The sequence below is a fragment of the Triticum dicoccoides genome, chromosome 5A (assembly GCF_002162155.2).
Source record: "Triticum dicoccoides isolate Atlit2015 ecotype Zavitan chromosome 5A, WEW_v2.0, whole genome shotgun sequence".
Classification (NCBI taxonomy): Eukaryota; Viridiplantae; Streptophyta; class Magnoliopsida; order Poales; family Poaceae; genus Triticum; species Triticum dicoccoides.
This window is the reverse complement of record NC_041388.1, coordinates 145,622,583-145,646,008: the sequence shown is the minus strand read 5'-3', so window position 1 is coordinate 145,646,008 and position 23,426 is coordinate 145,622,583. Positions and strand designations below refer to the sequence as shown.

The 23,426-nt window shown below is 44.7% G+C and overlaps 3 protein-coding genes across 14 annotated transcripts in view; 1 reads left to right on the top strand and 2 right to left on the bottom strand.

The window, feature by feature from the left end:
* The first annotated feature begins 14,073 nt into the window (after positions 1-14,073).
* Positions 14,074-16,809, top strand: LOC119300503 (5'-adenylylsulfate reductase-like 6). Its single transcript, XM_037577453.1, has 4 exons — positions 14,074-14,343; positions 15,340-15,512; positions 15,602-15,726; positions 16,148-16,809. Exons 1-4 carry the CDS (start codon positions 14,146-14,148, stop codon positions 16,552-16,554), a joined length of 903 nt encoding a protein of 300 aa, XP_037433350.1. The 5' UTR covers positions 14,074-14,145; the 3' UTR covers positions 16,555-16,809.
* Positions 16,810-16,948: 139 nt separating this feature from the next.
* On the bottom strand, positions 16,949-21,813 carry LOC119300502 (polyprotein of EF-Ts, chloroplastic-like). Its single transcript, XM_037577452.1, has 4 exons — positions 21,658-21,813; positions 19,530-21,175; positions 17,958-18,669; positions 16,949-17,782 (listed from the first exon to the last, which is right to left on the bottom strand). The coding sequence occupies exons 2-4, from the start codon at positions 21,127-21,129 to the stop codon at positions 17,176-17,178; spliced, it is 2,919 nt and encodes a 972-aa protein (XP_037433349.1). The 5' UTR covers positions 21,130-21,175; positions 21,658-21,813; the 3' UTR covers positions 16,949-17,175.
* Positions 21,814-22,825: 1,012 nt separating this feature from the next.
* Positions 22,826-23,426, bottom strand: part of LOC119300497 (variant surface antigen B-like) — a 4,628-nt gene continuing 4,027 nt past the window's right edge. For 6 of the 12 annotated variants that reach the window (XM_037577441.1, XM_037577448.1, XM_037577447.1 and 3 more), the window contains one exon: positions 22,826-23,407. In XM_037577441.1, the coding sequence (XP_037433338.1) occupies positions 23,196-23,407 (212 nt within the window). In that variant the 3' untranslated portion in view covers positions 22,826-23,195. The other 6 variants (XM_037577449.1, XM_037577440.1, XM_037577444.1 and 3 more) reach the window with 2 other exon arrangements.

Sequence of the window (23,426 nt, the reverse complement as noted above, 5' to 3'; positions counted from 1 at the left end):
AGGGGGCGCGCCAAGGTGTGGAGTTCTACTAGGACTCCCTAGTTCTAGTAGGATTCCACCCCCCACACGTAGTAGGAAAGGGGGAAGGGAGAAGGGAAGGAAAGGGGGGCCGACCCCCTTCTCCTAGTCCTAATCGGCCTCCTGCCCAAGGGGGCGCACCAGCCCATTGTGGGCTGGTGTGCTTCCCGCTTATGGCCCATAAGGCCCATAACTTCTTCTGAGGGGTTCCGGTAACCTCTCGTTACTCCGGAAAAATGCCCGAACCACTCAGAACCATTCTGATGTCCAAATGCAACCTTCCAATGTAGGATTCTTTACCCCTCGACCATTTCAAGACTCCTCATCATGTCCGTGATCTCATTCAGGACTCTGAACAAACTTTGGTTCATCAAATCACATAACTCATAATACAAATCGTCATCGAACGTTAAGCGTGCGGACCCTACGGGTTCGAGAACTATGTAGACATGACTGAGACACATCTTCGGTCAATAACCAATAGCAGAACCTGGATGCTCATATTGGCTCCTACATATTCTACGAAGATCTTTATCGGTCAAACCGCATAACAACATATGTTCTTCCCTTTGTCATCGGTATGTTACTTGCCCGAGATTTGATCATCGATGTCATCATACCTAGCTCAATCTCATTACCGGCAAGTCTCTTTACTCGTTCCGTAATGCATCATCCCGCAACTAACTCATTAGTCATATTTCTTGCAAGGCTTATAGTGATGAGCAATACCGAGAGGGCCCAGAGATACCTCTCCAATACACGGAGTGACAAATCCTAATCTTGATCTATGCCAACCCAACAAACACCTTTGGAGACACCTGTAGAGCATCTTTATAATCACCCAGTTACGTTGTGATGTTTGATAGCACACAAGGTGTTCCTCCGGTATTCGGGAGTTGCATAATCTCATAGTCAGAGGAACATGTATAAGTCATGATGAAAGCAATAGCAATAAAACTAAATGATCATTTATGCTAAGCTAACGGATGGGTCTTGTCCATCACATCATTCTCCTAATGATGTGATCCCATTCATCAAATGACAACACATGTCTATGGTCAGGAAACTTAACCATCTTTGATTAATGAGCTAGTCTAGTAGAGGCATACTAGGGACACTTTGTTTTGTCTATGTATTCACACATGTATCAAGTTTCCGGTTAATACAATTCTAGCATGAATAATAAACATTTATCATGATATAAGGAAATATAAATAACAACTTTACTATTGCCTCCAGGGGATATTTCCTTCAGCAAGAGCCTTGCAACCTGATGTATTTGTTAGAGGGATCAATGGGAGTGCTTTGAATTAACATCCTATTGAAGGAAATATGCCCTAGAGGCAATAATAAAGTTATTATTTATTTCCTTATATCATGATAAATGTTTATTATTCATGCTAGAATTGTATTAACCGGAAACATAATACTTGTGTGAATACATAGACAGACAGAGTGTCACTAGTATGCCTCTACTTGACTAGCTCGTTGAATCAATGATGGTTATGTTTGACATGAGTTGTCATTTGATTAACGGGATCACATCATTATATAATGATGTGATTGACTTGACCCATCCGGTAGCTTAGCACGATGATCGTTTAGTTTGTTGCTATTGCTTTCTTCATGACTTATACATGTTCCTATGACTATGAGATTATGCAACTCCCGTTTACTGGAGGAACACTTTGTGTGCCACCAAACGTCACAACATAACTGGGTGATTATAAAGGTGCTCTACAGGTGTCTCCGAAGGTACTTGTTGGGTTGGCGTATTTTGAGATTAGGATTTGTCACTCCGATTGTCGGATAGGTATCTTTGGGCCCACTCGGCAATGCACATCACTATAAGCCTTGCAAGCATTGCAACTAATGAGTTAGTTGTGGGATGATGTATTACGGAACGAGTAAAGAGACTTGCTGGTAACGAGATTGAACTAGGTATTGAGATACCGATGATCGAATCTCGAGCAAGTAACATACTGATGACAAAGGGAACAACGTATGTTGTTATGTGGTCTGACCGATAAAGATCTTCGTAGAATATCTAGGAGCCAATATGGGCATCCAGGTACCGCTATTGTTATTGACCAGAGAGGTGTCTCGGTCATGTCTACATAGTTCTCGAACCCGTAGGGTCCGCACGCTTAACGTTCGTTGACGATATAGTACTATATGAGTTATGTATGTTGGTGACCGAATGTTGTTCGGAGTCCGGGATAAGATCACCGACATGACGAGGAACTCCGGAATGGTCCGGAGATAAAGTTTGATATATGGGATAATAGTGTTTGGTCACCGAAAGGGTTCCGGAATTCATCGGAAGGGGTTCCGGATGTTTCCCGAAATGTTTGGGTACGAGAACACTTTATTTGCGGAGTCCAGGGGCCCTGGCGTCTGGCCCCTGGACTCCGCAAAACTTCCTTTTGCGCTTTCCAAAAACCTTGTGGGCTTTCCCCTTTGGCCCAAATAAAGTGTTCTCGTACCCAAACATTTCGGGAAACATCCGGAACCCTGGCGTCTGGCCCTGGAGTCCGAGAAGGACTCTTGCCTTTCGGGTGAAACCGACTTTGTGGAGGCTTTTACTCCAAGTTTCGACCCCAAGGCTCAACATATAAATAGAGGGGTAGGGCTAGCACCCAAGACACATCAAGAAACACCAAGCCGTGTGCCGGCAGCCCCGTCCCCTCTAGTTTGTCCTCTGTCATAGTTTTCGTAGTGCTTAGGCGAAGCCCTGCGAAGATTGTTCTTCACCAACACCGTCACTACGCCGTCGTGCTGCCAGAACTCATCTACTACTTCGCCCCTCTTGCTGGATCGAGAAGGCGAGGACGTCACCGAGCCGAACGTGTGCAGAACTCGGAGGTGCCGTGCTTTCGGTACTTGGATCGGTCGGATTGTGAAGACGTATGACTACATCAACCGCGTTGATATAACGCTTCCGCGAACGGTCTACAAGGGTATGTAGACAACACTCTCCCCTCTCGTTGCTATGCATCACCATGATCCTGCGTGTGCGTAGGAATTTTTTTGAAATTACTACGTTCCCCAACAGTGGCATCCGAGCCAGGTTTTATGCGTAGATGTCATATGCACGAGTAGAACACAAGTGAGTTGTGGGCGATATAAGTCATACTGCTTACCAGCATGTCATACTTTGGTTCGGCGGTATTGTTGGATGAAGCGGCCCGGACCGAAATTACGCGTACGCTTACGCGAGACTGGTTCTACCGACGTGCTTTGCACACAGGTGGCTGGCAAGTGTCAGTTTCTCCAACTTTAGTTGAATCGAGTGTGGCTACGCCTGGTCCTTGCGAAGGTTAAAATAGCACCAACTTGACGAACTATCGTTGTGGTTTTGATGCGTAGGTAAGAACGGTTCTTGCTAAGCCCAGTAGCAGCCATGTAAAACTTGCAACAACAAAGTAGAGGACGTCTAACTTGTTTTTGCAGGGCATGTTGTGATGTGATATGGTCAAGACATGATGCTAAATTTTATTGTATGAGATGATCATGTTTTGTAACCGAGTTATCGGCAACTGGCAGGAGCCATATGGTTGTCACTTTATTGTATGCAATGCAATCGCTCTGTAATGCTTTACTTTATCACTAAGCGGTAGCGATAGTCGTAGAAGCATAAGATTGGCGAGACGACAACGATGCTACGATGGAGATCAAGGTGTCACGCCGGTGACGATGGTGATCACAACGGTGCTTCGGAGATGGAGATCACAAGCACGAGATGATGATGACCATATCATATCACTTATATTGATTGCATGTGATGTTTATCTTTTATGCATCTTATCTTGCTTTGATTGACGGTAGCATTACAAGATGATCTCTCACTAAATTTCAAGATAAAAGTGTTCTCCCTAAGTATGCACCGTTGCCAAAGTTCGTCGTGCCCAGACACCACATGATGATCGGGTGTGATAAGCTCTACGTCCATCTACAACGGGTGCAAGCCAGTTTTGCACACGCATAATACTCAGGTTAAACTTGACAAGCCTAGCATATGTAGATATGGCCTCAGAACACTGAGACCGAAAGGTCGAGTGTGAATCATATAGTAGATATAATCAACATAGTGATGTTCACCATTGAAAGCTACTCCATTTCACGTGATGATCGGTTATGGTTTAGTTGATACGGATCACGTGATCACTTAGAGGATTAGAGGGATGTCTATCTAAGTGGGAGTTCTTAAGTAATATGATTAATTGAACTTAAATTTATCATGAACTTAGTACCTGATAGTATCTTGCTTGTCTATGTTAATTGTAGATAGATGGCCCATGCTGTTGTTCCGTTGAATTTTAATGTGTTCCTTGAGAAAGCAAAGTTCAAAGATGATGGTAGCAATTACACGGTCTGGGTCCGTAACTTGAGGATTATCCTCATTGCTGCACAGAAGAATTACGTCCTGGAAGCACCGCTGGGTGCAAGGCCTACTGCAGATGCTGCTGACAACGTTAAGAGTTTGGCAGAGTAAAGCTGATGACTACTCGATAGTTCAGTGTGCCATGCTTTACAGCTTAGAACCGGGACTTCAATGACGTTCTAAACGTCATGGAGCATATGAGATGTTCCAGGAGTTGAAGTTAATATTTCAAGCAAATGCCTAGACTGAGAGATATGAAGTCTCCAATAAGTTCTATAGCTTCAAGATGGAGGAGAATAGTTATGTCAGTGAACATATACTCAAAATTTCTGGGTATCATAATCACTTGACTCAACTGGGAGTTAATCTTCCTATTGATAGTGTCATTGACAGAGTTCTTCAATCACTGCCACCAAGCTACAAGAGCTTCGTGATGAACTATAACATGCAAGGGATGGATAAGACGATTCCCGAGCTCTTCGCAATGCTAAAGGTTGCGGAGGTAGAAATCAAGAAGGAGCATCAAGTGTTGATGGTCAATAAGACCACCAGTTTTAAGAAAAAGGGCAAAGGGAAGAAGAAGGGGAACTTCAAGCAGAACAGCAAACAAGTTGCTGCTCAAGAGAAGAAACCCAAGTTTGGACCTAAGCCTGAGACTGAGTGCTTCTACTACAAGCAGACTGGTCACTGGAAGCGGAACTTCCCCAAGTATTTGGCGGATAAGAAGGATGGCAAGGTGAACAAAGGTATATGTGATATACATGTTATTGATGTGTACCTTACAAGAGCTCGCAGTAGCACCTGGGTATTTGATACTAGTTCTGTTGCTAATATTTGCAACTCGAAACAGGGACTACGGATTAAGCGAACACTGGCCAAGGACGAGGTGACGATGCGCGTGGGAAACGGTTCCAAAGTCGATGTGGTCGTCGTCGGCACGCTACCTCTAAATCTACCTTCGGGATTAGTATTAGACCTAAATAATTGTTATTTGGTGCCAGCGTTGAGCATGAACATTATATCTGGATCTTGTTTGATGCGAGACGGTTATTCATTTAAATCAGAGAATAATGGTTGTTCTATTTATATGAGTAATATCTTTTATGGTCATGCACCCTTGAAGAGTGGTCTATTTTTGATGAATCTCGATAGTAATGATACACATATTCATAATGTTGAAGACAAAAGATGCAGCGTTGATAATGATAGTGCAACTTATTTGTGGCACTGCCGTTTAGGTCATATCGGTGTAAAGCGCATGAAGAAACTCCATACTGATGGACTTTTGGAACCACTTGATTATGAATCACTTGGTACTTGCGAACCGTGCTTCATGGGCAAGATGACTAAAACGCCGTTCTCCGGAACTATGGAGAGAGCAACAGATTTGTTGGAAATCATACATACAGATGTATGTGGTCCAATGAATATTGAAGCTCATGGCGGATATTGTTATTTTCTCACCTTCACAGATGATTTGAGTAGATATGGGTATATCTAATTAATGAAACATAAGTCTGAAACATTTGAAAAGTTCAAAGAATTTTAGAGTGAAGTTGAAAATCATCGTAACAAGAAAATAAAGTTTCTACGATCAGATCGTGGAGGAGAATATTTGAGTTACGAGTTTGGTCTACATTTGAAACAATGCGGAATAGTTTCACAACTCAAGCCACCCGGAACACCACAGCGTAATGGTGTGTCCGAACGTCGTAATCGTACTTTACTAGATATAGTGCGATCTATGATGTCTCTTACTGATTTACCGCTATTGTTTTGGGGTTATGCTTTAGAGACGACTGCATTCACATTAAATAGGGCACCATCAAAATCCGTTGAGACGACGCCTTATGAACTGTGGTTTGGCAAGAAACCAAAGTTGTCGTTTCTTAAAGTTTGGGGCTGCAATGCTTATGTGAAAAAGCTTCAACCTGATAAGCTCGAACCCAAATCGGAGAAATGTGTCTTCATAGGATACCCAAAGGAGACTGTTGGGTACACCTTCTATCACAGATCCGAAGGCAAGACATTCGTGGCTAAGAATGGATCCTTTCTAGAGAAGGAGTTTCTCTCGAAAGAAGTGAGTGGGAGGAAAGTAGAACTTGATGAGGTAAATGTACCTGCTCCCTTATTGGAAAGTAGTTCATCACAGAAACTGGTTCCTGTGACGCCTACACCAATTAGTGAGGAAGTTAATGATGATGATCATGAAACTTCAGATCAAGTTATTACTGAACCTCGTAGATCAACCAGAGTAAGATCCGCACCAGAGTGGTACGGTAATCCTATTTTGGAAGTCATGTTACTAGACCATAATGAACCTATGAACTATGAAGAAGTGATGGTGAGCCCAGATTCCACAAAATGGCTTGAAGCCATGAAATCTGAGATGGGATCCACGTATGAGAACAAAGTGTGGACTTTGGTCGACTTGCCCGTTGATCGGCAAGCCATTGAGAATAAATGGATCTTCAAGAAGAAGACTGACGTTGACGGTAATGTTACTATCTATAAAGATCGACTTGTTGCGAAAGGTTTTCGACAAGTTCAAGGGATTGAGTACGATGAGACCTTCTCACCCGTAGCGATGCTTAAGTCTGTCCGAATCATGTTAGCAATTGCCGCATTTTATGATTATGAAATTTGGCAAATGGATGTAAAAACTGCATTCCTGAATGGATTTCTGGAAGAAGAGTTGTATATGATGCAACCAGAAGGTTTTGTCGATCCAAAGGGAGATAACAAAGTGTGCAAGCTCCAGCGATCCATTTATGGACTCGTGCAAGCCTCTCAGAGTTGGAATAAACGCTTTGATAGTGTGATCAAAGCATTTGGTTTTATACAGACTTTTGGAGAAGCCTGTATTTACAAGAAAGTGAGTGGGAGCGTAGCATTTCTGATATTATATGTGGATGACATATTGTTGATTGGAAATGATATAGAATTTTTGGATAGCATAAAGGGATACTTGAATAAGAGTTTTTCAATGAAAGACCTCGGTGAAGCTGCTTATATATTAGGCATCAAGATCTATAGAGATAGATCAAGATGCTTAATTGGACTTTCACAAAGTACATACCTTGACAAAGTTTTGAAGAAGTTCAAAATGGATCAAGCAAAGAAAGGGTTCTTGCCTGTGTTACAAGGTGTGAAGTTGAGTAAGACTCAATGCCCGACCACTGCAAAAGATAGAGAGAAGATGAAAGATGTTCCCTATGCTTCTAAATCACAAACCGGATATGTGTTACGTCGATGCAAGCTTTGACACTGATCCAGATGATTCTAAATCACAAATCGGATATGTGTTTACATTGAACGATGGAGCTGTCAGTTGGTGCAATTCTAAACAAAAGCGTCGTGGCGGGATCTACATGTGAAGCGGAGTACATAGCTGCTTCGGAAGCAGCGAATGAAGGAGTCTAGATGAAGGAGTTCATATCCGGTCTAGGTGTCATACCTAGTGCATCTGGTCCAATGAAAATCTTTTGTGACAATACTGGTGCAATTGCCTTGGTGAAGGAATCCAGATTTCACAAGAGAACCAAGCACATCAAGAGACGCTTCAATTCCATCCGGGATCTAGTCCAGGTGGGAGACATAGAAATTTGCAAGATACATACGGATCTGAATGTTGCAGACCCGTTGACTAAGCCTCTTTCATGAGCAAAACATGATCAACACCAAGGCTCCATGGGTGTTAGAATCATTACTGTGTAATCTAGATTATTGACTCTAGTGCAAGTGGGAGACTGAAGGAAATATGCCCTAGAGGCAATAATAAAGTTATTATTTATTTCCTTATATCATGATAAATGTTTATTATTCATGCTAGAATTGTATTAATCGGAAACATAATACTTGTGTGAATACGTAGACAAACAGAGTGTCACTAGTATGCCTCTACTTGACTAGCTCGTTGAATCAATGATGGTTGTGTTTCCTAACCATAGACATGAGTTGTCATTTGATTAATGGGATCACATCATTAGAGAATGATGTGATTGACTTGACCCATCCGTTAGCTTAGCACGATGATCGTTTAGTTTATTGCGATTGCTTTCTTCATGACTTATACATGTTCCTATGACTATGAGATTATGCAACTCCCGTTTACCGGAGGAACACTTTGTGTGCCACCAAACGTCACAACGTAACTGGGTGATTATAAAGGTGCTCTACAGGTGTCTCCGAAGGTACTTGTTGGGTTGGCGTATTTCGAGATTAGGATTTGTCACTCCGATTGTCGGAGAGGTATCTCTGGGCCCACTCGGTAATGCACATCATTATAAGCCTTGCAAGCATTGCAACTAATGAGTTAGTTGCGGGATGATGTATTACGGAACAAGTAAAGAGACTTGCTGTTAACGAGATTGAACTAGGTATTGAGATACCGACGATCGAATCAAGGGAAAGTAACATACCGATGACAAAGGGAACAACGTATGTTGTTATGCGGTCTGACCGATAAAGATCTTCGTAGAATATGTAGGAGCCAATATGGGCATCCAGGTCCCACTATTGGTTATTGACCAGAGAGGTTTCTCGGTCATGTCTACATAGTTCTCGAACCCGTAGGGTCCGCACGCTTAACATTCGTTGACGATATAGTACTATATGAGTTATGTATGTTGGTGACCGAATGTTGTTCGGAGTCCGGGATGAGATCACGGACATGACGAGGAACTCCGGAATGGTCCGGAGATAAAGTTTGATATATGGGATAATAGTGTTTGGTCACCGGAAGGGTTCCGGAATTCATCGGAAGGGGTTCCGGATGTTTCCCGAAATGTTTGGGTACGAGAACACTTTATTTGGGCCAAAAGGGGAAAGCCCGCAAGGTTTTTGGAAAACGCAAAGGGAAGTTTTGCAGAGTCCAGGGGCCAGACGCCAGGGTCCCTGGCGTCTGGGTCCAGGCGCCGGGAACCCTGGAGTCTGGCCCTGGAGTCCGAGAAGGACTCTTGCCTTTCGGGTGAAACCGAATTTGTGGAGGCTTTTACTCCAAGTTTCGACCCCAAGGCTCAACATATAAATAGAGGGGTAGGGCTAGCACCCAAGACACATCAAGAAACACCAAGCCGTGTGCCGGCAACCCCGTCCCCTCTAGTTTGTCCTCCGTCATAGTTTTCGTAGTGCTTAGGCGAAGCCCTACGAAGATTGTTCTTCACCAACACCGTCACCACGCCGTCATGCTGCCGGAACTCATCTACTACTTAGACCCTCTTGCTGGATCGAGAAGGCGAGGACGTCACCGAGCCGAACGTGTGCAGAACTCGAAGGTGTCATGCTTTCGGTACTTGGATCGGTCGGATCGTGAAGACGTACGACTACATCAACCGCGTTGATATAACGCTTCCGCGAACGGTCTACAAGGGTATGTAGACAAAACTCTCCCCTCTCGTTGCTATGCATCACCATGATCCTGCGTGTGCGTAGGAATTTTTTTGAAATTACTACGTTCCCCAACACTTGTATGTGTGAAATAAAATTGTTCCGTAGTTGTCTCTTTTCTCGTTTGTGTTCTTCATCCCTGCAGGTACCCAGGATCATGGATGATGAGCCATAGAGAGGCTAAGGGCAGGGAGACCGTGAAGTGTTATTCTGAACATCAGTGACAGAGGTTTAGTACGGTAACACAGATCCTATCTCTGGGGATTCAAGAGGTGTAGTCATTAAACACCCAATGCTTTTGTCTTATTATTGCAATCTTAATTATTGAGGCAACCCTGCAAGATGGATAGGGTGTTCGGTTGGACAACTGACTCTTGATGCAAGATGTGTGCTGGTCATGACGTAATTTGGACATATCCCCCACTTGAGTTTCTAACAAGCACATCTCGATGGGTGACTTCCAATGCACAAATTAAGATCATATATGGCCCCTTCACACACATATGGTTGTAAGCATTAAGATCTCATACACGTACCTATTTTTATTATAAGTGTTTCTAGTGCCAAGTTTGATTTACGACCCGATCAAAAGCTGGAATAATCCTTTAGAGAAAGCTTGTCTGAGAGCCTAGCTTATAGGGCATCATCCTCCCATGGGTTCGATAACTCAGGGTCACCTTTGGGGAAAAAGGCGAGAATCCTTTTATGCTCCATTTCCGGATCACCAAAGGAAGTAATCATGGGCCTCCAAGCATGGAGTTTTGTAGGACAGTAGCAATTTTTTCTCAAGTGGATGACCTAAGATTTATCAATCCATGGGAGGTGTAGATTAAAGATGGTTCTGTCTCAAATAACCCTGCTCAAATACAAGAAATCTCTTGTGTCCCCCCCCCCACACACCGAATAAAGTTCTCAAGTGTATAAGTGCACCGGTTCAGCGAAGAGAGGGTGATATATGTGTAATATGGATGGTAGAAATATATTTTTATAATCTAAACAAATAGAAAAAGCTAGGTACCAAGTAATAAAAGTAGGCAAAACAGTGTCTCAATACTTGGAAACAAGGCCTAGGGTTCATACTTTCGCTAGTCCATCTCAGGTCAAACCCTTTCTTATGAAGCACCTCCTCTGTGCAATACCATATCACACAATCATACGCCTTCTCGAAGTCTAGCTTGAGAAATAAATGTCTTCGTGAAGGATTGCGATCCCATCGAGGACACTCCCCCCTTGGATAAACATCATCTGGTTAGGCCGGATTACCTTATGAACCACTGGTGCAAGTCTAGAGGCAAGCCCTTTTGCCATACGTTTAAAACTCACATTTACTAATGTGATCGACCTAAGCTGCCAAATGTTGTCCACCCCATTCACTTTCGGGAGTAACATTAGCACCCCATATTAAAGCCCCTTAATATCAATAAGACCTCGTGTGAAGTCATCAATCAACCTAAAAAATATGGGATCCCACAATAGCCTATAATATCTTATAGAAAATCATGGGAAACGTCCGGGCATGGGGTCGTGTGCGTCTTACTTTCCTCGAGGGATTTCATGATCTTTGTGAGGAAGAAGGGTGTCACAAATTCCATACTGTCCTTCTCCGTGACCCGACCTTCCCCCAATCCCTTTTCGAGATATGATCCCTTCCCGGCTCCGAGACCCCTAGGAACTCGTGGTATAAATCATAGATGTGGTGCCGGAGCGCGAGATCCCCAGAGATGAACGTGTCATCCATCCGGAGAGCCCTAATCATATATTGGCTCCGCCTCCCATTAACGATAGCATGAAAAAGTGTGGTGCTCGTGTCCCCCTCTAGAATCCATTGTTACCTCCCCCTTTGCTGCTAGTATAACTCCTCGTAGCATGTGAGAAAGGCCAGTTTTGTCTTCAATCTCATGCTTTCGTGCCCACTCCATGGACGAAAGGTCCAGTCCATACCCTCAGCCATGATGGCTTCTTTCCTACGCTTAAGATTGCTACCCATATTCGCGCCCAACCTCGAAGATGATGTCACAACCAACTAATACAATGTTGCCATCCATCCAACTCATCACACAAAGGCACGCATTGGTGCGGGGGTCGAGCCTTCGCCTGATTTCACACGTCGATCACCATGTCCACAAGAAACAGTTGGATCAACCATTGTTTCTCAATGAAGAAACGCCTCACAAGCCACCTCTCCTCCTCCCTAGAGAACAACTAGAGAGTATAATGATTGGATCCCAGCTTAAGTTCCGCTGCGAGGGACCATCACGAGAATCTAGTCTCCCAATCACTAGTCACAAACACCTGATCTAGCACGCACTGCACAGGGTCATATCTCTCTCTCTCTCTCTCTCTCTCTCTCTCTCTCTCTCTCTCTCTCTCTCGCGCGCGCGCGCGCGCGTTCGTGCAAACTCTTGTGTGTGGTTCTAAGTCTATAGAAATCGTAGATGAGCGACATTAGAGAGATTAGAGTTCCTTAGTTGACATTTATATGTGACTCATCCTAATTTGCACATTCTTGATAACTTTTAGAGAATAATGCTGCAAAAGCATTCACGTCCTCTTTGCACTGGCATACCGCTTGAATTCTCGCCTCCCATGCTCCGCTAGTCAGCCACCTAGTTCATGCTTCGTGCAATGCTTAGTCTAGGTCAAACGTGTTATCGATGATCTCAGCGTTGACCTGGCAGGGAAAAGGAAAGATGAAGGGAAAGTGTGAGGCAAATCCACCAAAGCTGAGAAAACCAATTCAGGCAACAAAATAAATAAACAACAGCAACGCGAGTTAAATAAACCGGTTAGGGCTAAACTACGCTTTCCAACTCCAATCCCAACTACTAGTACACACTAGTAAGCATGCACGTGCAACGCACGTCTCAAATGTAATTCAAGTGAGATTAACATAATAAAAAAATTAATGTTTTTAAAAATATAAATCAAATGGATACACAATGTTTGATATCGCTCAAATTGTATTTTCAAAAGTGAGACACAATAGTGGTTATGTTGCTGCATAGAGTAATCATAGGAAAATATTCTCATTTAAATAAAATCAGCAATTATTTATTAATGCAGTAATATTGGCTTGTAGTGTAGTCTTCTCTTCGAGTGTAGCCAGGAAAAAAAGTATAAACTGCCTTACGGTGCAGCTATATTGTTCAAGATGCTTAATTCTCGAATCTTATTTTATTCTACTAATCTGCATAGCAAAATATATACTTGTACTAATTTGAATCAAATTACATATATTTTTTGGTTGTGTGGATTGCCAAAATTATATAGTTATCTACTATGGATAATAGGAAATAGAAGATGATATGTGACTACAACGACTTCTATATAAAATAAAGATGATTTACAAGAACTAATTGAAATGTAAAAGGGCTAAAAGAAATCCAATAATTATCATGATAGAAAGTATTCAGCCGGTTTTGTATGTGTTTATGCTTTGGCAACCATACTAACTTACAATGCTGTAAGACGATCTGTACGTACATATACTGATGAGTTATGAAGAAAAATAAAATAGGTACATTTGTAACAGTGTAATACCTGATCCGAAAAAAGTTATTCATTAATATTATTGGAGGAAAGAGGCGCGCAGACAAAAAAAGAGAGGCGGTGCAAATAAGGCCTTAAATAGTATGTCCTCAAGTTTGCCGATGGTTGCCGTAGAGCATGCCCTGGACGTGGATGGAGTCATCGCAGTAGCGGCAGAAGAGCACCTGGCCTCCAGGCAGAAGATGATGGTGGCGACAGCACGTGTGTTCCCGGAGAAAGATGAAGCTCCTCGCGCTTCCCACATCGTGGCTAGCGTGCATGATGGCGGCAGGCGGCTCGCGATTAGCTTCCTAATAGGATGGATGCGTCCGAGATAAGTTTTTTAATAGGATGGATTTGTGTGAGATTAGTTTCCTAATAGGATGGATGCACTCTGATTTAGTTTCCTAGAATAGGATGCACCTGTGATTATTAGTTTCCTAATTGCTTAGGTGTGGAGTTTCATATTTTCCTCCACGGTGGAGTACGATCAGTCAATGTAAATTACTAAGTGCACACAGAAAATGGGTTAGGTTAAGGCTAACCGTTAGATTGATTTTACTTGGCCTAATCGTGCGGTTGTATTGGATCTGTGTACGCTTTGTGGGGTGTGCTTAAAGAAGTTCTTGTTTGATTGTTTAATAGTAGTATAGAATACTACTACCAGGTTTTCCATTCCTGCCCTCCGAGAATCTGCTCTTGTCCGGAAACACCCTCCAAATTTGTTACATTTACATTTTCTTTCTGGTGACAAAGCTGACCTCCAAAAACAACCAAGAAATCTCACGACGCGTCCTCCTCCCACTCCTCTCCTCCCCCCTCTCGCCATGGCCGGCCGCCTCCTCGCCGCCCCTCTCCTCCTCCTTGTGCTCCTCCAGCTCCCCGTGCCGTCCCAGGTGCACGCGTACCCGCTCGCGGCGGCACACTCTGGTCGGTGCCGAAGGCCGGAGGAGAGGCCGCCGCCGTTCCTCCAGGGGCTCCGGCGAACCTGCCGCACCGCGACGGAGGGGCACCCGGCCGAGGAGGTGCGTATCTCAACCATAGCTCCGAGCTGGATTGGTTGGCTACAAATTGTTTGCTTTTTTTTGGGTGTGCCTGTGCATTTATTGTGTGGATGAATCCGGAGATTCGTTCGTACGGTTCTTCATCGATCTCTTTCTCTCGTTAATTCGGGTTCGCCCCTCGATTCGTATGTCACACAATTTAATGTCCGGTTCCTAAATCTTAATGCTATTTAGGTGCCACCAAGTTAGTTTTGTTTTTTTACAGGTTTCAGAAGTAAATTGAGCGAATTCACTTTGCAATTCTTGGGGGGAAAAGTTGACGTTTATCATGATGGGATTCTGTTCTATAGTTTTGATTTGGTTAGGCGATTTCCCTTCAATTTCATTCGGGGCGAAATAAACCGTTCTTGTTTTATTTATTTTTGTGCAAGCTGATTGGGTATTAGTCAACGCAGGAGTATGAAGGTTCAGTTGGGTGGCTAGTCTGGCTCTTATCCTGCATCAAATCATCTTTTGTTTTCCACAAATATTGCGCTCGAAAATAAATTTATTTGGAATGCGTTGGCATCTTTCATCGGTTCAAGCTTTTCAAGATGCCAATTTAGGGGCAATTCAGCTAGATTCCGTGTGTTGTTTCGGTGTCATTGAGCGGATCAGTGTCCTCATTTCCGCAACTTATTGTGCTTATGACACCAGTTCTTGTCAGTTCATTCTGCAAGTAAAATAAAATTTCATGTAGTAGTGAATCAGAACGTATAAGTTACCATTGAGCGTTTGGGATGCCTGCATTTGGATTCACTTTTCTAAGAGGTTTAAATGCCTCAATGGATTGCCTGCCAATGAAACGGCGGTAATATGATGGTTATGCCATAGCAGTTCCCTATAGTCTCTGCTCTCTAGTCAATTTGCTGTAGTGTGGATAATTAGCAAATAGACTGAAAATCATCCTCTTATGAAGTGTGAGTCCTTTGGTCCGTGCCGTGCTTAATATTAACCTCACCTTGAAAAACTTTGCAGGTTAATGGGGAGGAACTTATCAGAGAGTTGGGTGGAAAGGAGTACACTGCTGTCCTCTTCTATGCATCATGGTGCCCTTTCTCTCATAGAATGAGACCAATCTTCGACGATCTTAGCTCAATGTATCCACATATTAAGCACTTGGCTGTAGAACAGTCCAACGTGATGCCAACGTAAGACCGTTATGCGTAGTGGTGTTCCTGTCATCCTTGCCCATTAATATGACCGACGGCCTTAACTAATACCTCCTTATGATTTGCAGAGTTTTATCAAGATATGGTGTCCGCAGCCTTCCTTCTATACTAATAGCACATGAGTCATATGCATTTTGGCCTCTTGTTGCCAAAGATCTCAACTCACTGGTCAACTTCTACTCTGCTGTTACTGGTAGGTTTCTCAATGCTCATTGTGCATTTACTGAGTTGTAACCCACCTGATATCCTTATGTGATTAGCAAATTATGGGTACAGTGGTACGCCACTGTTTTAGTATGAAATATTAATCATCTTACTGTCCAAACAGCCTGTGCTCTATTGGCACAACTGGAAAGACGGGAATAGTAGTTCTATGGATAAGATGGCAACAGTAATTCTCTGGAGGAGAAATGGCAATACAATTATATGTATGTTAAATATGCACAGATGTAATTGCCATTATTTTACTATAACCTAACCAGTATGATTGTTAGATTAGATACTGCACTAGCATTAGCTCGTCACACTTCGATAATGTTACTAAATTCATAGAAAAATAGGAAGTATGTGGTGGTACTCTTGTTCTGTCTTAACAGAGACTCTGTTCGATGCAGGACAAGAACCAGTTGCATATCTTGGTCCACGGAAGGGGAACACAACCGAAAGAAGCACACAGTATGCGAAGCTTTGGAGTGGTTCAGTCAGCGAATCAGTGAAGAGCGAGCCCTACCTAGCATTCAGCATCCTCTTTATTTGCCTGAGGATATTCTTGTTCTTCTTCCCAAAGTTCTTCGCCTGCATCAAAGGCTTGTGGGCCCAATACTTCCGGCATGCCAACTTTGGAGTCCTTGCCAAATTGACCCAGCTGCTCGAATGTGTGCCCCATGCCGTGGATGTAAGGAAGATGTGGAGCAAATGGAGGCTCATGGTTGGAGCCATAAACATGAGAGTCTGGGCATCATCTCTAGCTTCCGTGTCTCTTGGTGGGCAATCTTCCCCCCGAGCTGGTAGATTGGATTGATGGTTTGGATTTTAACGTCGAGCGGGAGAGCATGCGGGCTGTTTGAATTGCGCTGGATGTGGAAGCTCCTGTAACTCACATGAACATGTAGTGAAACATCTTGTTTGTAGCCTGTAAATCTTAGGGATACTGTTGAGCCTGTGTAGACCACACTGTAACATTAATCATGAGTACCAATTGTCATAGTTTTTGAGCAACTGGGCACACATCATAAGCCCTTGTACTATTTTTCACATGTAATCTGCAATTGCAGTATGTTCATCTGTCTTGTACTAATAAGTGAAAGACATTTCGACCTATGTTTTCATATAGTACCACCAGGGATAAAAAGTGTAAAATCAATTCTTCTGGCTAAAGCAAAAACTCTGAAGTAAAACATGGAACCAGAAACCAATTTAATTTGCCGTAATCCTTTCATGGACAATATATTGATCTCTCCTGTCATCTACATTGAAGGTGTGCAAAAAAGTGTGTTGTTTGTAACCAGGAACAATGGTAACAAGTGATACAAAATTATACATGGAACTCAGTACAAACTAGCAGCAGCTATGCACCACGATGAATCAAAATGTGCCCGGCTCCTGATGCCATGGATTGTAGCGGAGGTCACTGTCTCATTTATCAGTTCTCGCCGAGGGTATACCTGACAAACCTCCGTACCTTGATGTTCTCCCCCAGGCCGGCGATCGTCTCCTTAACGAGATCCTTCACCGTCTTGCTGTCATCCTTGATGAAGGGCTGCTCCAGGAGGGCCATCACTCCGAGCCTCTTTGATATCCGCCCTTCCACGATCTTCTCCCTGATGTTTTCGGGTTTCGACTGCAGGTCCTCCCTCTGCATCTCAATCTCCTTCTCCTTGCTGACAACACTCTCTGGTATGTCCTCCATTGAGACATATTCAACCTGTGGGCATGCCACCACTTGCATTGCGAGGTCATTCACCAGCTCCTTGAATTTCTCATTGCGAGCCACAAAGTCGGTCTCAGAGTTGATTTCAATCATGCACCCTATACGGTTGTCGTGGATGTACGAGCCAATCAGGCCTTCAGCGGTCAGGCGAGAAGACTTCTTGTCTGCAGACGAGAGGCCCTTTTTCCTGAGGAACTCCTGAGCCCCCTGAAGGTCACCCCCAGTCTCAGCCAGCGCTTTCTTGCAGTCCATCATACCAGCGCCAGTTTCATCTCGGAGTTGCTTTACCAATGCAGCTGAAATTGCCACAGCTGGTTTCCTGGAAACATAGGTATGTCAAGTTATATTGAGTGTTGACTTTAGGGGAAATGATCTATGCAATTAGAAGTTAGAAATGCCAAGACAGTAAAAACATTCTGGTGCACATATTATGCACACCCCAAGAAACATAAACAGCACATATGAGCAACATGAGATTCTGAGAGGAAGATTACTTCTCTGCAGCTTCAACCGATTCCTCAGGCTTGTCATCCTTCAGAGGAGCAGCTGGTGGTGGCTTCGCGGCTGTCTGGGCTGCAACTTCAGCAGCAAAATCCTGGCTTTTTTTCTCCAACCCTTCTCCCAGGTTGTACCGAACAAACCTCCTCACCTTCATGTTCTCTCCAATTGTAGCAATAGTTTGCTTCACCCATTCACCCGTTGTGACCTTGTCATTCTTGATGAATGGTTGTTCAAGCAATGCAAATTCTCCAAGCCTCTTCTTTACTCGGCCCTCGACAATCTTAGCGCGGATCTGCTCAGGCTTCGACAGCAAGTCCTCCCTCTGCATCTCCAACTCTGTCTCCTTCTTCACAACCTCCTCAGGGACATCGTCAATGGAAATGTAATTTACTTGAGGGCAAGCAGCAGCTTGCATGGCAAGATCATCGACCAACTCCTTAAAGACATCACCTCGTGATACAAAGTCAGTCTCACAGTTCAATTCAATAAGGATACCGATTCTGCTGTCATGTATGTAAGAACCAATTCTTCCCTCTGCAGTGGCTCTTCCAGCCCTCTTGTCAGCAGCAGCCAGCCCTTTCTTCCGGAGGAATTCTTGAGCTTTATCAATGTCACCACTCGATTCAGCAAGAGCCTTTTTGCAGTCCATCATGCCTGCTCCAGTTGCGTCACGCAACTGCTTGACAAGAGCAGGAGAAATAGTTGCTGCACAGATGCAGAAAAGAACATCAAAATCTTTCTTCTGCTGCCCTAACAACAGTTCATCAATAAAGTACAATATGCAGTGAACTGTGCTGCAGAAAATGCAGGGACAGGTATGTTTTTTAAAATGAAATTGCAAATAATGGAGGTGTTAATTAGAAGAATTAGTGCACCTGTTAACTTACACTGCATCCATAAAAGCTTTAGGACCATCAACTGGTGTCGCATTTTATAATAAGTTCTGATTGATATTTGAAAATCAAAATTTGCATCAGGCAATCACTTTCTAAATGCATTTACGGGACACAGTTACACGTCATAGAGAAATCTCTTTATGCCATATATTAAACAAAAAACTTAAAACTTTCAGTGCTGTCAACAAATTTGTAGGAAAATGTGTAGTTGCCACATGAAACAAAACAAAAATCAGACCGAAGCTATGCAAATGAAGAGGAAGAAAGCATCCTAATGCGATGTTCCAAAAACTGAAGCCAAACCAAAGTATCATGTTGAGGCTTATCCTCCATAGTTCAAAACTGTACAGTGGCGGATGAGGTGATATCTGGATTGTACATGTTGAGGCTTATCCGACCAACTCAAACCTTTGAGCCAGCGAGGAAACAAAATTAAGTGCATTGATTCTTGCGTCATTTACCAAAGTAAGGAACAATACCACAAGAAGAAATGTAAAAAGAACTGGCAAAAGGAGTTGCTTGAACAGTTTACATGCAATCTATCCTAATACTCTTCCTAATTAGGTAGAGTTGCTTGAAGAGCCTTTCGCAGACAGGATGTGACTGATCAAATTACTACATGTCAGGGCCTTTTGCAGATAAGATCTTGTCGACAAAATTACTGCTGACCTGTGGTTGTGCTTGCTTCTGCAGCTCCAGCAGCAGAAACCTCTGTGGTTTTCTCATCCGAGGCTGCTACTTCCTCAGTTACCACAGCAGGCTCGCTACTTGCAGTTGCAGGAACCTCCGGCACTGATTCTTCTGGCTCCTCAACCTTATCAAGAGGAGTGATTTCCTCAACGGCGCCAGTGACAGCTTCTGTTGAAGGGCTGTCCTCCTCTTTGCTTTCAACTTCAGTAGCAGAAACTGTAGGAGGCTCAACGGCGCCAGTGACAGCTTCTGTTGAAGCGCTGTCCTCCTCTTTGCTTTCAACTTCAGTAACAGAAACTGTAGGAGGCTCAACGACGCCAGTGACAGCTTCTGTTAAAGAACTATCCTCTTTGCTTTCAATTTCAGTAGGAGGCTCAACGAGCTTGTCGTCAACGGTGCTTTCAACCCCAGAAGTTGAAACTGAAGTCTCAGTCTCAACTTCTGTTTTCACTTCTGGAGCCGTAACCTTTTCCCTCTGGTCCAAGAATGCAGAGATTTCCTTGCTCCTACGGAAAGCTAACTCGAAAGCGTTGGTCCCTCTGGACCATCCCTGCTTCAGGTTGGTGTTTAACGACGACAACTCGTCGTCATCATCTTCTCCCCCCTTCATCGTCAATGTGACCTGGCCTCGTGCTACATTCAACACTTTCACCGTTACCTCTTGACCAACCTCCAGTGCGGAATGCCCGATAAGGGTAAACAGTGCCGCTGCTTCCTCTTCCCTTGGGAGGAATCCTTCTTCTCCATCAGGCAGTGTCACAAATGACCCTGTTCTTGTCGAATTTTTCACAGTGCCAGTCAGAGATTGTCCTCGTGTATACTTTGCCTCGTCTATCTTCTTGAAATCCTTTGTTTGCCTTGGTGAGCTTCTAGGCGCAGCTGCAGTTGGGCTCCTCCCACCGCTTGGAGCCGTAGGTGCTTCCTTGACATAATCTCCACCTGTCCGCATTGTCAAGGAGATGCGCCTTGTTTCTTTATTTACTTCCACTAATTTCACTGACACCTCTTGCCCAACAGTGAAGAGGGTAGATATATCTTCGACAAAACCGTCACTTACTCTGGAGATATGAACAAGGCCTTCGGTGAATGCTCCAATGTCGACAAAGACTCCAAATGGCTTGATAGACCTGACTTTCCCGGTAAAGGATGCACCAGGAACTAGATCACCATCCTTCAACGGCGGCATCTCGCTCTTACGTGGGTTGCGACCTAACTTGGGAGGGGAGGAAGCCGGGCTCTTGCTAGCCACAGCCTGCCCAGTAGTTTCAGCAGCGGCAGGTGCGGCATCGGAAGTTTCTCCTGCCGGAGATGACGAACCCTCCACCGTGACATCGGTCCCAACAGCTGCTGCTGACAAGGTCCTTAGCCTGTTGTTAGCAGAGGACCAGCTCCTTTTGTACATGCTGATCAAGTGGAATGGTGTCTGTGGCTGCAGCAGCCCATGGCGCGAGGGCGATGTGACTCTTGAATACCTCTCTGAACAACGGAACCTTCTTATCTGGATTTCTCGGCTGGGCCTGAAACTGCCTATGTGGAACAGGCTGATGGTGCCAACAGAGCAATGAACCACCGGCGTCATGCTGAATTCAGGGGAGCTGTATCAGAATCTTGATTCCTTGAGAACCCTGCACGAGGACAGAGACTCGTTTCAGCACCACGCAAGAAGAGCAAAATAATCTGACGAACAAAGAGCAATACATGATAGAGATGCTGTGAAAGAGCATCACTTGAGAAGTGCAAACATGCATGCATAGGCAGTCTCTGACCCAGCAAAATTTTGGGGGAGCAACTATTGCACTGGATTCTGAATATGCTTCCTGTCCAGCATTCCAGTGCCTACGTACACAGCGAGTACCACCCTACAACTTATCGCTTTACAGGGTGGGAGAACGGGCTGTAGTGCTCCGAAACAAGACGACCGTCGGCAGTCGGCGCAGGCATACCCACAAACACGTCCCGCGCAAGCGATGGCAAAGGAGATGCTTAAGAGGGTAGAGCAAGGGCGGGAGGGAGACGAGAGGCATGGACGACGGCGCTGGCCGCATTAGGGTCGCCGACGAGCTAGCTACGCGGGACAGGGGCGGCACGGGCGGGAACACGGCGTTACCTCGTCGGGGCGACGGCGAGCTCCCGCGGTGGCCGTCGTGAGGAGAGGGAGGGAGGCTGAGGAGGAGGCGGAGGGGTCGCTGGGGATATATAGCCTTATCTGGAAACGAAACGGAGGAGCAGAGGTGATAGACTGATGCTAGCAGTGGATGGCTGGGATGGACGGGGCGCGCAGTTTTGCTGTGCCGCTGGACCTGGCCCGCTTCGCTGCCCCGACGGGTTGCCTTTGAGTTCCGTCGGTCTTTTTTTTTGAGGGGAGAGTTCCGTCGGTCAGTTGTGCGTGTCCCATGTGTGTGTGTGTGCAGGTTTTTTCAAAGTCGTGCGTGTGCAGGTTCTCCACCTTGTAAAAACCGTGGCTGTCTATCTGACACCTTGTAAGAACCGTGGTTATCTGATAGGACAGGGACAGCCAGTGCTGTTTTTGAGCGTTTTCTCCACCGCCGCCGTCCGGTTCGTCCCCGCCGCTGTTTCTGCCGTCGTCGCAGCCACCACCCAACCGCCAAGCATCCACCCATCCATCACCGCACCGCCCGCATGCTGCGAATCGACCGCATTTTGTGCCGCTCCACTGCCGGCGCCTGGTTCGTTTCTGCCGCCGTTTTCGTTGTCGCTGCCGCTCATCAGCCATTGCCGCCCCACCGCACAGCTTTTGTCCCACGGCCGCGGCCCGGTTCAAACGCCGCATTATGACCGCCGTCGCTCAGCCGTCTCAATTCTAGTTTTTACATCTTCATTTACATCATCTATTGGAGTTACACTTTTACATCATCAATTTACATCATTCGTTGAAGTCGCCTCTTTTTTGAAGATGTAAAAAACACTTTTTGAATATGTAAATTTTCACCTCTCCTGTTTTACATCTTTAAATTTCCATCTTCTATTGAAGATGCTCTAAGTATATAAATGTACAGGCAGCGCGGCCTCAGTAATACCACAATAACCAGGACAACAAACGTGGTGTCGTATGGTCTAAGCATTCCTACAGCGAATCCATTCGCACAAATTCAACAGGGCTCGCAAAAAAAAACACCTGCATCATAGGATTCCGGCGGTTTGTGCACATATTTGTACTCAGCGTATCCACCGACCACCCAACAGAAAAAAAAAACACAGTTCAGTGATGTACCTCCCCGTTCATATAGTCATATCAGTTTCATAATGCATGAAGATGTTTCTAAAAAGAATAATGCATGAACATATGCAAGCTGACGGTTAAGAAAAACATCTCTACAGAAGTTTCTTCCATGCCAACACTCATGTTCCCATGTCAGCAAAACAACCCAGCTCAAGCAAAAACGGTGAAATTTTCATGCGGACACTCTTACATTAATAAGGTAGTTAAAGAGGTTGCAACAATTCCCGAGTGCTGGAGCCCACTCGTTGCAGCAGCGTTCGAGAAAGACCACGCTACACGACCAGATGATCACACAGAGCATGGGCCTCCCTTGTAGAGGAACCGATCTACCACTGCTCTTTAAGTTTCTACTGCGGGGCCACCAAAGAAGTGACGCCATTTCTACTCTCCGTTCATGCACTGATTTATTCGTTGCTCGGATTCTCCGTCTTGGTACCTTCTATGCCCACCGTCTCATCTTCCGTCTTGGTACCTTCTATGCCCGCCGTGTCATCTTCCGTCTTGGTACCTTCTATGCCCGCCATGTCATCTTCCGTCTTCGTACCTTCTATGCCCGCCATGTCATCTTCCGTCTTGGTATCTTCTTTGCCCGCCGTGTCATCTTCCGTCTTGGTACCTTCTATGCCCGCCATGTC

Bases quoted from the DNA above. Each gene is read 5' to 3' on its own strand.
- LOC119300503 (XM_037577453.1), top strand. From the start codon at position 14,146: ATGGCCGGCCGCCTCCTCGCCGCCCCTCTCCTCCTCCTTGTGCTCCTC. The intron at 15,513-15,601 runs GTAAGACCGTTA...TATGATTTGCAG, and splicing joins CAGTCCAACGTGATGCCAAC to AGTTTTATCAAGATATGGTG. The intron at 15,727-16,147 runs GTAGGTTTCTCA...TGTTCGATGCAG, and splicing joins CTTCTACTCTGCTGTTACTG to GACAAGAACCAGTTGCATAT.
- LOC119300502 (XM_037577452.1), bottom strand. From the start codon at position 21,129: ATGACGCCGGTGGTTCATTGCTCTGTTGGCACCATCAGCCTGTTCCAC. The intron at 18,670-19,529 runs GTCAGCAGTAAT...GCATCTGTGCAG, and splicing joins AGAAGCAAGCACAACCACAG to CAACTATTTCTCCTGCTCTT. The intron at 17,783-17,957 runs GTAATCTTCCTC...CTATGTTTCCAG, and splicing joins TCGGTTGAAGCTGCAGAGAA to GAAACCAGCTGTGGCAATTT.